Consider the following 19,093-nt stretch of genomic DNA (forward strand, 5'->3'; position numbering starts at 1 on the left):
TAGTGTTTCCTAAATTTTGTTCAATGAATACCAAGTATTTCTGTAATAAAACTTTTTATATAATGTAAAATCAATGTAAATGTGAAATAAAAAAATTTTGAAAGTAAAATATGTATTTAAAATGTAAAAAAAGGGGTGCCTGGGTGGCTCAGTTGGTTAAGCATCTGCCTTCAGCTCAGGTCATGATCTCAGGGTTCTGGGATTGAGTTCCACACTGGTCTCCCTGGTTGGCGGTGAGTCTGCTTCTCCCTCTCCCTCTTTCGCTCTCACTCTCTCTCAAATAAATAAAAATCTTTAAAAAAATAAAAAAATAAAATGTAAAAAAGGAAAAAATGGATAGTAATAATTTTAAGAGAATGTATATTGAATGCTTATCTATGAGCTGGGCACATTGTTATGAGCTTTATGTGTATTATCTTATTATATACTTTCAGCAACACTAAATTGTACATAATATGATTATCAACATTTTCAGACAAGGAAACTGAGGTTAGGAGAGGGTAAATCACTTTCCCAAAACTATCAGTGGGAGTGTGGTGTAGGCAGGATTTAAACCTGGGTAGCCTGAATATAACATCTACACTCTTAAACTATAACATCACAGATGAGCTGGTCCCACGTTTCCCTGGGAAGTTGACTAAGCTTTTTATAGAATAGGTAATCTCTGAACTGGACCTTGAAGGATAAGTAGAGTTTGCCAGGTAAAGAAGATGTAAAAAGGTCATTTCGACTTGAGAAGGGTGTTTGCAAGGGCAGAGACAAGAAAGGCCATTATATGTTGTAGAAATGCCTCTTGGAGTACTGGTTGATGGTGCAGAGGGTACTGTGGGGTGGGAAGGGGTGATATAGGGAGAGTTATAGCTGAGGGGGGGTGGCTAAAAGGGAGGTTGGTAGTAGAGGAGCCAAATGTAGGTTTGAAATGGAATGGGGTTTGGTCCCATGAGTCCTTAGGGTTAATAGTTAAGTTTTTATCCTTAAGCAACCAGAGATCATCACTGGTTTTTAAGTAGGGGAGTGACATCATCAGCATCTCTTTTTAGAAGGATCACTCTGGCAGCAGCATGGAGGGAGGGCTTGGATTGGGAGTGATGGGTGTCAACAAGGTCAGTTGGCAGGATACTGAAATAGCACATGAAAAGCCAATGAGGACAGTGGGAGTGGGGGCAGAGAGGAGGGCCCAGATTTGAGAAGCATCCCTGGGAGGGGAGCAACAGGCTTGATGACTAATTTAATGCGGGCTGTTGAGGAGGAAGGAAGAAATGAAGATGACTGAGATTTCTAGTTTGAAAATCTGAGTAATTGGTGATGTCATTTACTGAAATAGGAGTGGAAGGAAGGACTCTCTATGTGAGGCCCACCAGAAACTTTACCTGTGTTATCTTCCTTCAATTAAACAAACCCATGATGAAAAGATTAAAATGCCCATTTTCCAGATAAGAAGATCGAGGTTGACTGAGGTTAAATAATTTGTCCAAGGTTACACAGATGGTAAATAAAAGACCTGGGATGGGAAGTAAAGTCTTGCTCCAAAGCCTGTATCTTTCCATGATGGTATTCTACACTCTGACAGTAATTTTAATTTGGATAATAGGACTGAAACTCACAGAAAAGAGCTAGAAACATGGTCCTTTCAGAGGAGGGCTGGTGCAGAGTGAAGAAAGATTAAAGCCACATAGTTTTGGGATGAAGGATTAAAACAACACTGTCCAATAAAATTTTCTGCAGAGATGGAAATGTTTTATACTTGCACCATCCAATACAGTAGCCATTACCCCATTTAGCTATGGAACACTTGCAACGTGGCTAATATGACCAAGGAACTGAAATTTTAATTCTAATGTTAATTAGTTAATTTAAAACTAAATAACTGTATGTGGCTAGTGAGTGACTACTGAATTGGATAGTTTAGGACTACAGGAACCAACTGGACATGGAAAGTCCATCAGAGGGCAGGCCTTGCTGGTACTCCCGAAAAGTCACTAGGCATTTGATCATCTGCCTCATATCTGTGGGTAAGATTGGTCCTAAGTTTGGGGACTACAATTCACTAATTATGAATGTGTGGACAACACAGTAATTTTACCAAGTCTTATCTTTGGGAGGAGAATAAGTACAGTACTCTACTTCCTTTCTTATATAAAACAAAAATCACAATCATTTTCTCTGCATTTACATTTTTCTGTGTGGAGTGTTACTTAAGAGCTTGAGCTCCATGAAAATGCCTGGGTTCAAATTCCATTTCTGTCACTGAATGTGTTGTGTCTTGAGTTAGTTACTTCACATTCTCAAACTTCACTTTCACTACCTGTAATATAGGGATAACAATAGTACCATACTCATGGGGCAGTTGTGAAGATTAAGTTAAATAACTGAGGTAAAACGCTTAGCCAGGATCAGGCACATGCTAAGCACTCAGTGAAGTTTCGTTATTCTGTAACTAGTACCTTGTTGTGATGAGTTTGAACTTTGCTCCTCTGTATTTTGACATTTACTTGACTCTATGCATAAGTAAAGGTATTCTCTCAGATCTCTAAATGTCAAACATTCCAGGTATTCCAAAAAGAAATACACATTAATCAAGATAAAAAAGGTAGACAGGGTTTTGAAAAGTTTTACTGTAGGCAGGAGTTTTGCAGTAAATTTTGTATTTCACTTTGATTTCCATTTTGTTAAAATAAATCAGTACAGTGGCAAATCATAGCCCTGATATTTTGTTGTGATCATTAAAGTTTCCCTGGTTTAACCTCGAACAGTTCATACATCACTATCAGGCAAAAATACTAGAGGCTCTAAATTTTGATTCAAAAGGTTTCTTGATGTCTTGAAGCTCTGAAGAATTTCATACCCCTTAAATAGGAAACATTTAAAGCCTAGTCTCTGGTTATCTCAGAAATGTCTGGATAGGTTGTACAGTGTAGGATAGATCAAAGACTAAAGACTAATGACTTTAGAAGTAGGAACAAGTAATGGGATTCCTTTTGTTACCGATTTTGTACTTTGTAATCTTTAGATTGAAAAAACAGCATTGTAATATAGTCTTGCACTCTGTATAGTGTTTGTGCAAAATACAAATATATTTTGTCATTAGGTTAGGGTGTTAAGAAATCTGTGTTCAAGTGCAGTTTTGCTTTTGTTTTGCTTAAGTAAGGAAAAGTCATTGACCTCTTTGGGCCACAGAGAGGTAACCGTCCTCTGTAAAACCTGCATTGATGAATGCTTCATCCTAGAATGATCTCCTAAGTATCCTTCCCACTAAAATTCCTTGAATTTGCCTTTTCTTTTCCTCTTTAGCCTTAAAGCACTTAGAGAGGTAATTTTTAACTTCTTTTATAAACATGCTCTTGAAATGTTCTTAGAATATCTTATTTCCTTAGAAAACAATTCACGGGTGAGTCAGCATGAAGGACAAAACCCACTCACAATAGTTATCAAAATTGCATGAGGCGGTGAAACGAGAAGTGATTTTCTTTGTAAACTAAAATGATGAGGTACAGAGGAACCAATTACTTATTTATAAAATGAGTGCGCGGTGGAGGGCTTTATGTAGCAGAGATAGCGCGCTGTTACATATTTAGCAAGACGGGCGGGTAGCAGGGAGTCCTGTCCATACTGCCTTAAAACTGTTACTATAAACGTTCCTTTCAGGGAGGGAGGAAGATGTGTGTCTGGCGGCGGACGAAGGGACGGATCCCAGCAAAGCAGGTTAAAAGCCTTCCCCGCCTCCGCCGGTCTTCTCTGGAAATGCATGATTAAAGGAATTTCCTCCAGCAGCCACGGAACGTTCGGTGGCCTTTTCCACGTCACTATTAGGGCAGTCAGAAATTTTGCTTTCGCAGGCGGTGCCTTGCCGATTCCCGCGGGTCCTCTGGGGGACGCCGAATGTCACCCTCCGTTCCGGGCGAAGCCGGGCTCGGGGCGCAGCGGCCAGGGGAGGGCGCCGAAGCGTTTCCTGGGTGAGCGCGGCGGCCGGGCCCGTTTCCGGAAGGCTGATTGCATCAGGTGTGGAGCTGGGCGCCTCCTGGGCCCAACCTGGCGGCCACTGCGCCTGCGCGCGTCGCCCCGCCCCGCCGCCGAGGACTCCACCGCGGGTTTTCCTCGCGGTCTGGAGGAGAACGAGCCGGGAGGGGCGGGCGCCATTGGTCGCCCCGGGACCCCCGGGAGAGGGGACAGCAGGGTGGGACTCCTGGAGGGCCGCGGGGAGCTGTGGGGTCCGTGGGAATACAGCGCCACGGAAAGAGGACCTGCCTGGAAGGGTGGAGGCTGGTCCTGCTACTGAAGGGCGGGGTGGGCTTGGGTTGGCTAATTTCTTCGCCTCTCTGGACCCGACGGACGTAGAGCAGAACTAGAGGGTTTTCCAGTTCAGAGTCTGCATTTCCCCAGATTGGGTTAAACTATGGCCTCCGGCTGCCCAGAAATTCCAAACTCAATAGGCGGATCTTGGGATGCAGGGACTCAGCCCTAAGGGTGAGCACTTTAATGGATTTACAGGGATTTCTCAGTGGCAATATCGTTTTTCTTTTACAGTAAGGAGCAACATGATTGCTGGCTTTCAGATGGGTCTGAGGAAAATTGTTCATGGGAGAGGTTGTAGGGGTGCAAACATCGGAAACCGGTCTTCCGCAAGGCAGCTTCCTTCCACCACTCATTATTTGCAACCCTACTGTAAGTCAGCATCAGGGTCCCATTATACACTATTTTATGCACATGTCGTAGATCTCCCTCCTAGCACTCTCCATGTTTTATATGACATTTTTGAGTGATTATTTGGTGGAGGTCTGCCCACCTCGCCGGACTGTAAGCTCTATGAAGGCAGGGGTCTGAGTTTTTTTATTCACTAGTATTCCCGGGCTTACTATAGACCATAAGGATCCTCAATAAATACATGATAGTTGAAGCAATGAAGTACTGCCCACCACAACCACACACAATCCTCACATGAAGAATAAGGACCAGCTAGGTGTGAGTTTATTTGAGGAAGTAGTGCATTTTGGAAGTTTGGGGAAGAGGGTAAGTGAGGAGAAGCCATAACTTCATAGTTACTATTAATTTGCTTTTAGCATAATCCTCCTGACACAAATCCTAGGTGAGGCTGTGTGTATATGTATGTATAGTATTGGTTCTCAAAGTGTGGTCTTCAAGAGCAGCCGCGCCAGCATTACCCGGGAACTAGTCAGATATACAGATGCTTGGGCCCCACTCCACACCTCCTACTCATTCGGAGCCTCTGGGAGGGGGACCCAGCATTTTATTTCTCTAAAGCCTGGGGGTGATTCTGACGCAGGCTCGAGTTTTGACAACCACTGCACTGGTGAAGAACAACCCTAAGGATGATTTGGGGATGCCATTCACAGTATCCAGGGCAGAGCACTGATTACTGCTTACTGAGTATCCATTCTTATCAGGACTCTGCTTGTCTGCGTACAATTCGAGTTATAGGTAATATTCCTGGGGGTCAAAAGGAAATTATGCTTTTCCCCTCCTGCAGGTATGTTCTCCCCTGAGGTGATCTTGCTGTGACTTTCACATCAAGGAATGGGGTGTGTGTGTGTGTGTGTGTGTGTGTGTGTGGCATACGCCTGGGGTTCTGGATAAGGAAGCAGAAGGAGAAGTTCTCGCCTACAAGTTGCAGCTGGGTGGGTGTGGGCAGCTCTCATCTGGGTACATTTTCCCATTATAAAGGATTGCAGAAAATGTGGGAGAAAAGACTAGCCAGGGATGAGGTTACCCAACTGCCTTTTGGTGCAGACAGACGCCAGGCCACATGGAGGGGATACTGGGCTCCATCGCGACTCCCAGCCTTTGGCTCTCGACACCCAGGCCCCCACAGCCTCCCTGCCATCTTCCCAGGCAGTAGGGGAACCAAGGGTCCCAGAGGCCCCGCAGCCTCTGCCTGCAGGGGTCGCACTAGGAGCGCGGCCCGCCCCCTCCTCCTCGGCCCCCGCCCCCGGCCCCGCCTTTCTCGCGGTCGGCCCCCGCCTGGCCGGGCCCCTCCAGCCTCTCCTCGCGCAGCCGCCGCCAAAGCCTGGAGAAGTGGAATCTCGCCGGCGCCGCTGCCTGCGCGGGACTCGCGGAGCGGCACTGGGCATGCTCAGTCGCCGGAGCCCGTCCTGGTCTCAAGTAGGAAGCTCGTGCGCTGCACCCGCAGCTGATCCGGGCGCTCCGGGAAAGGCGAGACTGGAGCAGAGCCGCCGGGCGCCGGTGCCGGAGCGAGCGCGGCGCGCATCGCCGGTGAGCCTCGCTTTCTTCCTTGCTTTTGCCCTGGACCCCGGGGCGGCCCGGGAGTGCCGGCGAGAGATCCGGGCAGCGGCAGCGGCGTGCGACGAGTGGCTGCGCGCAGCCCCGGCGGCTGCTCCTCTCCTGCCGGCCCCTGGGGCTGCGCGGCCACTGCCGCCCGCCCCGCCGCAGCCACAGCTGCCGCAGCTGCCGCCGCATCTGCAGCGGGCGCCCGTTGCGGAGTCCGGTGCGCCCTGCGCTCGCGCCGCAGGGCCGGCCGGGTGGCACGGCGACTGCGGGCTCACTCCTTGACTTCCATCCTTCTTGCTTCCCGGCGCTCTCTTTCCCTCGGCAGCCCGGGTTTGGCAGGGCCCGGGGCTGGAGAGACAGGGTTGGAGGGGGTGCGCCCGGGTGGGGGCTGCGGAGGGGAAAAGTGAGGGCGGGCGCCGCCAGGGAAGAGCGCACACCCCCTTGCCCTGGCACCGGCCTCTGCTGTGCGGTTGGGCTCTCCCTCCTGGGGCGGCAGCGCGCTCCTGCCGGGGAGTTGGAGACGGCGCTGGCTTCTTGGGGGTTCAGACGCTAGCCGATGGGAGATCAAAGGGGGAAAAGTTCATTTCCCCCTCGGAGGCAGAGAGCGTTTTAACTAGAAAATGGCTGTGCGAAGGGGACAGGATCCGGGAAGCTGGCCACTGGGTCCTGAAGGCTCCTCTGCTGCCCGCCGGGCGGAGTGGAGGGTTGACGATAGAAATGACATTTGTGCGATGAAAACAGTGCTGGAGGGAGGGAGGGATGCGGAGTCCCAAAGAAACAATGCGAGGTGGTCTAGAACGCTGTGAAGCTATCTAGAACTGAGGGGGCGGGGGCCGAAGGGCCGAGGGAGCGTGGGACGAATTAAAAATAAATGGGAGAAATCAGATTTAGAGTTGTAGCCGTTTTGTAGTCAAGTTCTGCGCAGTTTGGAGCCACGACTGTGACAAACGGTTTTGGATGCATTGAGTGGTTGGGAGGACCAAAACTGAGAAGAGAATAAGGGTCAGTGTCGGAAGCTCGGGCGAGGCTGGGCTCTTGGAGGGCATAGTTTTAAGAAGTCCCTCAGTCGCTGGCTTTCCATTGCGCCTGATGACTTAGGTGAAATACCTGAAGGATTATCATAAAACGATGCCAGCAGTGGAGCTTCAGTTCCAAGAAATGAGGAAACTTTGCGAGGTGGCATTGGTTTGTCATTTGTTATAGTATTTAACCGATTTAAACCAACACACAGTGGCATCCTGATCTGTTGTGGATTTGGGTCTCTTAAGCCTTTGATTATTTTTGCCCTTGTCACGGACTTATATTTCACATCTTGTCCTGAAAAATGGCCATGATAATTAAGGATTTCTGAATTTGTGTAGCTGGCCTTTCAGGAGCAGAATCTTTGAAGGGGGATTTCTTTATGAACTCAGGTAGCAGCTTAGTTGTGTTTTCCGTTTGTAGCTTGAAAACAGTAATTGTTCGACAATTGTTTATGGTAACTTGCAGAATCAGAAATGCACTGATTTGAAGAGATGGCTTTGATCAAATGTACGAGGACCGTCGGCGCTGGGGGAGATGCTGGGAGAACACAGGTGGCAGTAGAGTACAATGGGCCAGTAGAACTCCAGGGGAAAAGCGGATTCAAGATTTCTATTGCTGTCCTTTTGTCATCACCTTACTGTGTGACACCCCAAAAGTCACTTGGGGTCTTCCTAATCTAGGGATGTCCCTAGATATTTGCTCAGAAGCTTTGAGAAAGGACTCTAAAGTTGAGATCCTTTTATAGGGAAGGAGTTTCTTAAACTTTTATTCTCTTTTCCAAAGGATACTTTTAACTGGATAATTCACCCCCAAGTTGCCAGCACTACATTCCACACTTTCTGAAACTTGTATGAAGTGGTAGTGGAAAAGCTTGGTGAACTGAAGTGTAAAAGACTGGTGCTTTACACTTAACTGGAGTAATATGAATAAGAGACTACAAAATTATTTAAGGAAAGAGTACTAAGTATTACAAGAATCCACATGTGCAGTGATAATATATTTTAAAACTGTTACTCTTTTTATGTCACGTTTCAACTTTTTAATGACTACTTCTTTTCCTGCCAACATTGAATTTTTTTTTCTGTTACAACAGAAATTAATACTGAAAAGCTTGCGATAATATTAGTACAGGGTTATGCTGATTACTCTGATTTTAGGATATCTAAATGTGTCTTTTAAGAAAAATGGAATGTTGTTTCTCTATATCTTTTTTAGTTACACCTTTTTTTTTTTTTAATTTTTTAAGTAGTCTTCACACCCATTGTGGGGCTTGAACTCACGACCCTTGGGATCAGGACCTGAGCTGAGATCAAGAGTCGGCACTAGGGGCACCTGGGTGGCTCAGTCAGTCAAGCATCTGACTTCAGCTCAGGTCCTGATCTCAGGGTCCTGGGATCAAGCCCCAGGTCAGGCTCTGCACTCAGTGGGGAGTCTCCTTGTCCTTCTGCCCCTCTCTCTGCTCGTGTTCTCGTTCTCTTTCTCTCAAATAAATAAAATCTTAAAAAAAAAAAAGTCGGTGCTTAACTGACTGAGCCACCCAGGCACCCCAGTTACAGTTTTAAAAAAGACCACCCTGATGTTATAACAGCTTAAATTTTTCATGGCTGTAGGACTTTTAGGAAAGTATTGTGAGAAGGTATTACTAGTTATGTGGGCGATTCTTATTTTCCTTCCCCAGGTTAAGGAAACTAGCATTTGTTCAATGCTTGCTCTGTGTCAATCTGATATTAAGCTTCTCACATATATTATCTTGTGTATCATCATCTTTCACATGAATGTCAGCTTCCACAGAAAACCCCTCTGGGGAGGTGGACAGTCCTTTGTTTGTACAGCAATAGAACTTTAAAGTTTTATCCCATGTGAGAATATTTTCTACGGGTTCCATTGTTATTAAATAAGCATTCTCATGTGAAATATTTTTGATTTGTTATTTGGAATTAGATTTGATTGGAACAGCATGTTTTCAAAATGATTTGAATGTTTTAAAGAATCTTCTATGTGGATTTAAAAACTGTTTTCATGCTCATTTATTTTCAACAATGTTGTGCTACCAACAAATATGCTTAACTGTAAGGAAGATAAACTCAGATTACCCATTTTATGTTGAATGTGTTATTAATGCATATTCTGCATGTTGATGGCATTTCTGCCAGTTGATAGGTTTGTCAGAGTCAGAGTGACAGATTCTCCATTATAGAGAGTCTGGTGGGATTTGGTGGAAAGACTACCAACCAGTGACTCCCAAGACTTGCCTTCTGGGTCAGTTCTCCTGCTACTTTAACCTACTGTGTTATCTTGGGAAAGTCAGTTTACTTTTCTGGGCCTCAGTTTTTCCATCTGTAAAATGAGGGAGTTGCAGTAGAATGCACCCTCTGCGTGCATCTAGGGTTCTTTTGTCCCAATCCAGGGGTCTGTGATGTGACCATTGGAGGAGGGGGGCCTTCATTTAGAGCATTAGAGGAAGCTAATTTTGTGTTTCACTGAGTCTGGCCTGTACTGCTTTGAGGAATGTCTTTCTTTTTTTTGGCCAAATCCTTACTCCCTTTTAGTTTTTGCTAAAGAATGGTTGTCATAAAATTAACTCTGTGGCCCTGCCAAGTCTAGGTGGGAGAGAAGGTGATGATTAGATTTGGATGAAGCACATTGGATATTTGAAACTGTTTTATAACATCTTCTCAGGGGAGTCTCTGCTCTTGGGCACGCAGATAGGTTGAGAAAGAAGCCACCACAGAGGCCGCAGAGGAAGGTGTCACATGTCTTGGGTGCCGGGCCCACTGACGTGAAATTTTGGCAAGCCTTCTCCATGTCCCCCATCCTCTCTCCTCAGCCCTTGATTAGAAATATAGTCCTTGGTCTCTGGAATAAAATTCTCATCATCATTTCACGTTAGCACCGTCCTGTATTGGGCAGGTGTCCAGGGTCAGCTCCTGCCGTAGCCGGAGTGCTGGCTGGTGGAATGCACCCACTCATCTTTGGCCAGATCGTGAACTTTTTTTTTTCCTTCCGTCTTTTGGCAAGTTATGATGATGGGGCCGAGAGCAAAGGAAAGCCATCCATTTGGGGTTTGTAGTGCACTTTGCTTTCATGATGCTCACAAAACTCAGTGTCATTAACCTTTAAGTGAGGCAGGTGAGGAGACACCAGAGTTGTTACCCACATTTTAATAATCAATAATAAACAGCGAATCTAGTGCCACTCATATTAACCAGGCTGCAGGGTTGCTGGGCCTCTGGTGGGAGTGGGGCAGTAACTCCAAACACGAGGTGAGAGCATGAGAGAGGAAGGACACAGAGGGTAGAAGACAGTCAAGTCACTGCAAGTTGGCAAAAAGTAAGAAGCCTGCATCACTTGAAAAGTATTAGAGGCCTTTAGGTGTAGACTCACAGGAGACATTTGCTTTCTGCATTATCTTATTTCCATAATGGTTGAATCTTACCTGGTCCTCTAAGCATTGAATAGATGCTAGGACAGATATTACTTTTATCATCAGGGAAAAAGTCTCAATGTATAATTTATTGATACATAAAATGTACAGACGTATATGGACAAAGATGGGAAGAGAACATGGAAAGAATGAATGGTATGGCATTACGGATTAGGGTGTTTCTTTGTTTATTAATGATTTGACAGTGGTTATAGAGAAGGTGAACCAGTCTATCCTTTGCCCCCTGTTGAAATCTTGCAAAATTTTGTCTACTAGGTAATAGCTGAGGTTTTTAAAGTGTAACTCTCCTGGAAAGTATGCTTTAGGAATGCTGAGAGTGGGAGGAAGAGTGGTTTTGTTTGTGTTTTTCTTTTAAAGTTGACTAAAAAGAATGCAGTTTTATAGCTGAGCTAGAGAAGTGTGCACTTAGGAGGATGAGGTTGGAGAGAACTTGCAGAGAGCTCCAGAGAGTGAAGGGAAATGCTGTTTTGAAGAAGGAAGTCTTGGCATCACTGTGGCTTAGGATGTAACATTTCCACAATTGCTTCCCTATACATCAGATTTTAGTTTCCACACAATTTATAAGTGCAAAGCTCAGTATTATGGCCGTGGGCCATTGTCCATTTTTGATGTGTTTGCTGTTCTTATCCAAATAATGATGATGATGTAGTGAATATTTGTAAGTGTGTCCAGATTAGATGTATCCTTTTTTTCTCTGAGACTATACCCTTCCGATTTGGGGATAAGATTTTTTTTATGAATTGATGGGGATATTTTTATTTGGCAGCTTAATGGTCCATGAAATTGATAAGTCTGGGAAGCCAGGCCTGGGATGTCGAGAGCCATGCCCTTGGGATAGAGTGAGTAGTGGAGACCAGGCCAAACTGGAGATTATGGGTGGGCTGATGGGGCCTTGGGGCCTTCCAGGAATGTAGGGTCACTGGTATAGACTCAGGGTCTGAGGAGCTTAGAAGAAGCTAATTTTGAAAGCACTCTGGGAACCAGCAGATATTTTTGAATTACAGCCCAAGAATGTCAGTGGAAGTGCCAGAATGAAAGATGAGGGTCTGAGAGAGCAGAAAGGACAACTGATTGAAATGTGAATTTTAGCAGGCAAGACCTCCAAATGACAGATCTTGGTGTTGGTTCCTTTGCACGCAGGCCTCTTTCTGCCAAGGCAGCACGCTTTAGCAATTTGGGGTTGGTGATTCTAGGAGATACTGATGGAATCAAGGCCACAGAACCACAAGTGGTGTAACAGCCAGCTTGGTTTGGACCTCTGCAGTATCATGTCTTCCAGAGCAAGCCTTGATGAATCCCTGGAGGAAGCTTAAGAATAATTTGCTCATGGAATTGCAAACCCGAATTATTTCTGTGTTTTAAATAGTAGATTAAGAAAATAATATATTTTGAGATAATATTTTAAAAATCTGTGCTTAATGATATCTGGATCTTGCGGATCATCATGATAATATATTACTAACATAATTATGGAGCTCTTTGTGCTAAGGGCTTTCTCGCTGTTACCCTATTTAATTCTTACAAAACGCTGTGGTGCTGTTCCCATTTTAGAGATAAGGAAACTGAGGTCCTTTTCACTAAAGCCTTTACAGGAAACCGTGATGCTTACCCTGTGACTGTAGTCAATATGGAGGTGTCCATGGGTTGCTGAGGGACCGACAGGATGAAGAAATAACATTTAGTAATTAAGGGTCAACTGTGTGCCTTGTGTTATACAGGAAACATTTCACTTAGTCCTTTGGGTACCTCCTCCCTATCTCCTCTCTTATGAGTGAGGAACCTTCCTAAATTCACCATTTGGGGAAGAGGCGAAAATTTCACCTTTCATCCGTTTTCAAAATGGATTTTAACATAAATCCACATATTTAATGGTGGAATTACTTCTTTCATACTGTGGCTCCAATGTGCATTTCTTTCATGTGAACACACATTGAGTAGCAGAAAATCGAAGTATCTTTTCTAAATAGGTCTGAAACTAGGCATTGCTGTGTAACCTCCCTGGACAGATTGCAATCTAGAATGCTTCTGTTGCAAATAAAATACCCCAGAATCTGATTAGTTGTCATGTACCAATTAATAGGCAATGCTAGGAGGACAGAGGCTTCTGATGACTGGAAAAAGGTGAAGTGAGGGTTTCCAGGCTTCTCCGGCTGCCTGTGGCTGACCGGAGGCTTCTGGCTGCCGGAGTGGTGGGTCTGGAGAGAGAACCTCAATACCCCGGCTGGTGGTGCCCCTCTTTGGGAGCATCCGGTATGTTCCTGGGTGCTGGCTCTGTTCTTACCTTCTGATCTTCATTTGATTTCCCAAGTGGACTTTTGTGCTGGGCAAGAGAGTCAGTGGATCTGCTGATTTGCTAGGCAGTACTATTTGTCAGGGAAATAATAAATTAGAATTTCTTTAGCATGAGTTAGGTTTCTTGAGTTGATTTTTTTTTCCTAAGTGAACTAAAAACGGAATTTCTGAAACTAACTGAGGCATGGTCTGGACCCACAGGAGTATAGATACTTTTTATTTATTTGAGAGAGAGGGAGAGAGAGAGAGAGCATGAGCACAAGTTGTGGGGGGGTAGGCAGAGGGAGAAGCAGACTTCCCATTGAGCAGGGAGCCCGACGCGGGGCTCAATCCCAGGACCCCGGGATCATGACCTGAGCCGAAGGCAGACACTTAACCTACTAAGCCACCAAGGTGGCCTGGGTGTATAGATACTTTGAGAAGCAGTGGTTCAACCTCAGATTCTTCTGATGTCTGACCAGAATCTCTTCTCCTCTCCAGTAATCATGCTTTATTTATTTATATATTTTTCAGATCACTAGTGAAGACCAGACAGACGTTGTTTTAGTGACAGCAAGAAACCTTAGCTTTGTTTGTTCATGCCTTTGTCCAGCAAATGTTTATTGAGCACATACTTTGTGCCAGGCACTGTGCAAAGTTCAGGAAGACAGAGGGGAATGTACCAGAGCACTGATGATAAGGTGCTGCAGTAAAGGCATGCGTGTGAGGTCTGAGCGAATGGAGAGAAGGAAGGCTGTCCTCACTCTGTGGGAGTCAAGAGGCCTCACGGAATAGGAGCCGTGGCAAGGGACTCCTGTAAAACCCCGCCACAGAAAACCCTTCGGCTGACTCCTTTTCCATTTTTCCTTCCCTCCATAGAACTGTCATAGCCTCTTTCTTCTATCGAACACCTGGGATTTGCCACTCCTCCCAAAGGGAACGTAGAGATTTGGCCTTTTAAATCTCTATAACTGTGGTTCTCGAAGAAGGAGGGGGGCAGTTTTTTTCCTCCAGGGACCGTTGTCAATATTTGGAGACATTTCTGATTGTCATGACTGTGGAAGGAGTACCACTGGCGTCTAGTGGGTAGAGGCCCCGGATGCTTGTAAATATCCTAGAGTAAATGCATGCACAAGGTAGTCCTGTGGGGAAGGAGTAGGAGTTGGTGGTTAAGAGCCGGACTCTTAGGGTTCCAATATTGCTCTGCATTTTAATAGCCATATGACTGGGGACAACTGAAGTACAGAATTGCAGGTGGAGAATAGCATTGACAGTGCTTTAGTTCCCTCATCCATAAGTAGGAATGCTAGATATGATAGGGTTGTTAGGAGGATTTCATGCGTTACTATATGAATATAATAATGAATAATACTTGGTGTAAAGTAAGATCTTACCAGTTATTATTATTTTTTTATTTTAGGCAAAAACTTTAACTTTTGACTCCCAAGAGCTTGAGTTTAGAGAATCCAGGGCAGCCAGGTTTGTGGCACCGCTCTCAGTAGGCTTTGGGGTGAGAATGGGCCACTGGTTTTGTTTCTCTAGTTCCTTTTTCTCCATGGGTTTTATTTTCCACTGTTTCTACCTCTTGATTCTAGGCCTTTCGATAGCTTTGTCATTCATCCTTTTTTTTCCCAGGGACCCAAATTTATGCCCTTAATGAACCTTTCCCTGGAGGACTGAGAAATATATTTGTGATTTTCCTTAGCTCTATTTTGGGAATGGTGTGAAAACAGGAAGCAGGTCAGGGGAGAGCTGCCTTACTTCCTGATTGTCACAGCTCCCTTCTCTATGAAATTCCATGCAAGACTGAGAGGCAGGTGGTAGGGCCTGCTTGGTAACTAACTCTTCCCTCTACGCCCACCAGCTCCACCCCCAAGTTAGGTGCCTCCTACTTCCAAAATACACTGTAATTGGGCCACAATATCTGCCTGCTTGAAATCATCTCTCACAATCAAGGCAAAGATGCAGGCTGTGTCAATGGGATTTAAAATGTTTTGGTCCTCTCCTTCAAGGTTGTGGAGTTGTTCTGAAAACAAAAAAGGGAGGCAGCTTGTTCTCTTAGTTAGGTGGCAGCGTCTTTGCGGCCTAGAACTGTGTCTTCCTACTTGCAAAAGTGCTCAAACCACGGTCTTAGCCGACTTTCCACAGGAGGATGGACCCGTGGCCTCCGCTCAGCAGATCACATTCACTGTCACATTTTCCCAACCTGATTGACTCGTAAGGATTTTCATTCTGTGTTTTGAATGGTGTCAACAGACTAGAGAAAAATGAAGGAGTTCAGTCCGTTCCTAAGCTTTCCGATTCCGTCCCCATGACACGGTCATCTCACCCCTGAATGAGGGCAGTAGCCTCTCAGCGGCCCCCTGGCCTGGCTGGCTCCAGTCATTCAGTTTGGCTTCCGAAGCGCTGGGCGCTGTGCCAAATGCTGCCGGTGGAAATGGACCAGGGTGGAAGCTGACCGGAATGGCCCCGGCCCCTGTCTATAGGGCAAGACTGGCAACTGAGATAAAACGCGCCGTGTGCTACCGGGGTGGGGGCATGGGGTGGGATGTACTCAGCCCTCCCTGACCCGTACCTGCCCTGGCTTAGGGTTTGTGTGTAGGGGTGTCAGGTGAGGCTTCCAGGGGAAAGGGATGCTCCGTGTGTCCCACAGCATGCCTGGCGCCTCCATCTGTGCCGCGGGGTAAGTAAGCTCCCGTTCGGAGCCCTGCTGTTGCTGACAGCGGGCCTCCCTGCCTTCCCACCACTGTCGCCTCTCATCAAGTTACCTCTTCCATGGCCTCGCTGTTTGTTCTCTGCACTGCCTCCAGGGTGATCTTCTGAAATCCTCTGCAGGCCCGGGCATGCCCATCCCAGCCCTCCAGGGGCTTCTCGCTGCCCTCAAGATGAAGCGCCAGCCTCTTGGCATCGCCCCTGGTACCCTTCGTGATCTGCGTTGCTCTCCATCTCATGCTCTGAGCTTGAGCCACACCGTTGTGACAACACGCCCAGCTTTCTCTGGCCTTTGGGCTTTTATCCTCTGTTCCCATTGCCTGCAACCATCCTTACTGTCTGTGTATTCTTTACTTGGCTTGATTTCGTTCCTCCTTCAGTGGGTGTCCGAATGACCCGAGGGCCTGCTAAAACATACATTGCTGGCCTCACCCCCTGAATTTCTGATTCGTAGGACTGTGGTGTGGCCCGATTCAAAGTTTGTACATCTAACAATGTCCCGGGTGATGTTGAGGCTGCTGGTCTGGGGACCACACTTGGAAGACCACTGGGTACCTGGTTACCCAGAACAGGGTGACTAGCTCTTCTTGCTTCCACAGTGAGCGCCTTATGCCCCTCTTCCATCCTACCCGTGTTGTCACACTGCATTGTAACTACTCACTTCCCAGGCTTCTTGCTTAGTCTGTAAGCCCCTTGAGGGACAACACTGTTACTTCTTCATCTTTGTGCTCCCAATGCTTAGAAATCCTGGATGCTCAATAAGCATTTGCCAAAGATTGAATATATGAATGAAAACTATCATTGGAGGCTTTTTGTTTTTTTTTAAGATTTTATTTATTTGAGAGAGAGAGAGAAAGTACATGAGCGGGAGAGAGGGGCAGAAGGAGAGGGAGAAGCAGACTCCCTGCCGAGCAGGGAGCCTGACGCAGCTCCATCCCAGGATGGGATCATGATCTGAGCCCAAGGCAGACGCTTAACTGACTGAGCCACCCAGGGGCCCCCATTGGAGGCTTTAATAAATATGCACCAGAATGTTTTTAGCAGCTAGTTTTTCTGACAGTTTATCCCCCGTTGTGATGGTATAGGCTTATAACATGATGTTAGTGAGATCAGCATGAGTTTGGTTAACATAAGAGCCAGTTAACTATGTGGTTTTGTGTCCAAATTCTAGAAGGTCAGGGGAGGAGCTCATATTAAACCGTTCATTATTGTTTCTGGAATGACTCAAAAATACATAGGTTTTTCAAATAGGGCTTGGTATGAAAATATGTGTCCAAAAGAAATGCAGTTGTCATTTAATTTAGCAACTATAACATAACTGTGGCCTTTTAATTTGAAATAATAAATCTTATTGAACTCATATTAAATGTAACCAGATGTTTAAGTAATCGTTTCTCCAAGCCAGAGGGAGGGATTGCTAGAATACTTCATGTACTTACTCAGTCTGTAAATGTTTATTGAGCACCTACTATGTGCCGTAGGCCCTAATATATGGCAATGAGTAAAACACTGCAGCTTTCTGGGTGGGAGATGCCATAAAGAAGTCAGAGATGGGTGATGTCATGCAAAGCGCCCGGTGGACTCCTTCAAATCAAGTGAGTAGGTGGCTATTAAGACTGCGTCCCGAGTGACGGGAATTGATGGCCATGTCAAGATCATGGCATGGAGAGGAGCAATTTAAGGCCACGAGAATGGTGCAGAGGAACTAACTTTAGGACATCTCTTTGAGGAGCCCTAATGCCCCTCTAGTTTTGAAGACCAGATTGATGTCAACTTATTATTGTGCCTCCTTATCCAGATCTGGGCTCCAACCTTGCTTCCACAACATCCAAAGTAGTACTTCCCAGAGGGGGCTCAGTGAATCCCAAGGGATTGGAAATATGTTGGGAATAAAAGCTTCTGCTGTCAAGTTCAGAAAACTGCATGTACTTTTTCTTTCCATGAACATATCCAGAAGTCCTGCTGAAAAGAAACTTCCATTTAATGCAGCATTTGCCCAGGGGGCCTAGTTTGCACAGTCTCCTCTGAGCTGGTGTTTCCTGTTGCACACCTTGGATGACCAGTTCTAAAGGGGCTGCTTTGTGCACACCTAAGAAGAATGTTTTGCATGATGCAGACTTCTCTCCTCTTCACGTCCCCCTTAACCTTCGGGGACTTGGATTGTCGAAAAAGGCAGAGGTGGGGTTTCTCCTATTGGTTTTCCAAATGTCTTGTGCCCTGTTGGTCAGTCCCATTGATTTGGGTGCAAAGATAAATGGCATTTAGAGCCCGAGAGAGCATTGCTCATTTGCTGCATTCAGGGAAGAGCTGGCTAGACTGTCCTGTGGGATGCAGGCTGTTTTTGCCCGTGCTTTAAGCCTCAGTTACTCTAACAGAGAATGGTTTGTGTTTGAATTGCTCATATTATGACTTCATTCTATCTTCCTTTGGGTATGTAAACATTGCTTTGGGTGTCAGCTGACTCTAAGTAAAGGAGGGGGAGAGGAGTGACCTGCTTGGAGTTCCTAAGGGCGAGCCTAACTTAGGAACGATAAACTTAGGTTGGACACTATATACTGAGTTTTTGCTGATGTTGTGGAATCTTAATCTCAACCTAAAAAATACTGGCATTTAGATTTCCTTTCAGTTGATGTGTGTTTAGTTTTGGCCCTTCCTGAAGTCAGAGCAGATGTTTTATTCTCTGTTAAGTTTGAAGTTTTATTCTTTTGAAGTTTTATTCTTTTTTAATCTTTATGGTTTTAGTTTGACACAGCAAGCCAGGAAAGGTTCAAGGTGGGGCAAGCTCCCTGAAAAGTTTCATTTAAGGGAGATCCCAGGATGAGTCTTTCTGTAAAATAGTTCAGAGTAAGAGAGCATTTGGGTCAGTTGCCGGGGTTAGGAGGAGGCCCCATCCTGTGCTACTTAATTTTTTTTTTTTTGTGCTTGGGGCAATTTCTAGAAAGATGCATGGGGCCTGGCTGAGAATAGGGTCAAAGAAGCTGGATCCTAGGGATTTGGAATGATTAGTCCTTTCAGGTCTTCCGTGTTGGGGTTCTCTGTTTTCATGGGCTCTGCTCTCCCTCAGTGAAACAGGAAATTCAGTTTGAATGGTGAATATGTTGGATACCATTACTGTGTACGGGTTCTCTGTGTGTTTAGTTATGTAGTACCCCAAACCTCGCATTCAAATTAAATGTATTCCAGTGATTTGAGCAGAAAATGTGTGAGGAGTGGAGGAATAAAGGTAACACTCCCTGCTCTTATTCATGGGACCTAGCAATTGGGTCAGTGTCATTTTCTAAAAACGTCTTTTTTTCTAGGACTTGAGGCTATTTCTACTAAAATAAATAAAGGAAGTCTTGCATCCCATCGACTTAGGTATAATTGTCTCCCGATCAAAGTCATCTCCTGCTGACTTGA

At 45.6% G+C, this 19,093-nt stretch overlaps 1 protein-coding gene and 1 pseudogene across 1 annotated transcript in view; one reads left to right on the forward strand and one right to left on the reverse strand.

The window, feature by feature from the left end:
• Nucleotides 1-6,113: 6,113 nt before the first annotated feature.
• Nucleotides 6,114-16,011, reverse strand: LOC148164924 (uncharacterized; annotated as a pseudogene).
• Nucleotides 16,012-16,188: 177 nt separating this feature from the next.
• Nucleotides 16,189-19,093, forward strand: part of APBB2 (amyloid beta precursor protein binding family B member 2) — a 340,123-nt gene continuing 337,218 nt past the window's right edge. Inside the window, exon 1 of the mRNA XM_088021349.1 lies at nt 16,189-16,267. Coding sequence (XP_087877475.1) covers nt 16,189-16,267 — 79 coding nt within the window. The remainder of the gene's footprint in view (nt 16,268-19,093) is intronic.

The sequence above is a fragment of the Eumetopias jubatus genome, unplaced genomic scaffold (genome assembly GCF_037043125.1).
Source record: "Eumetopias jubatus isolate StellerSeaLion01/CBP00866 unplaced genomic scaffold, mEumJub1_p1.0 scaffold_2, whole genome shotgun sequence".
In the NCBI taxonomy this organism is placed as follows: domain Eukaryota; kingdom Metazoa; phylum Chordata; class Mammalia; order Carnivora; family Otariidae; genus Eumetopias; species Eumetopias jubatus.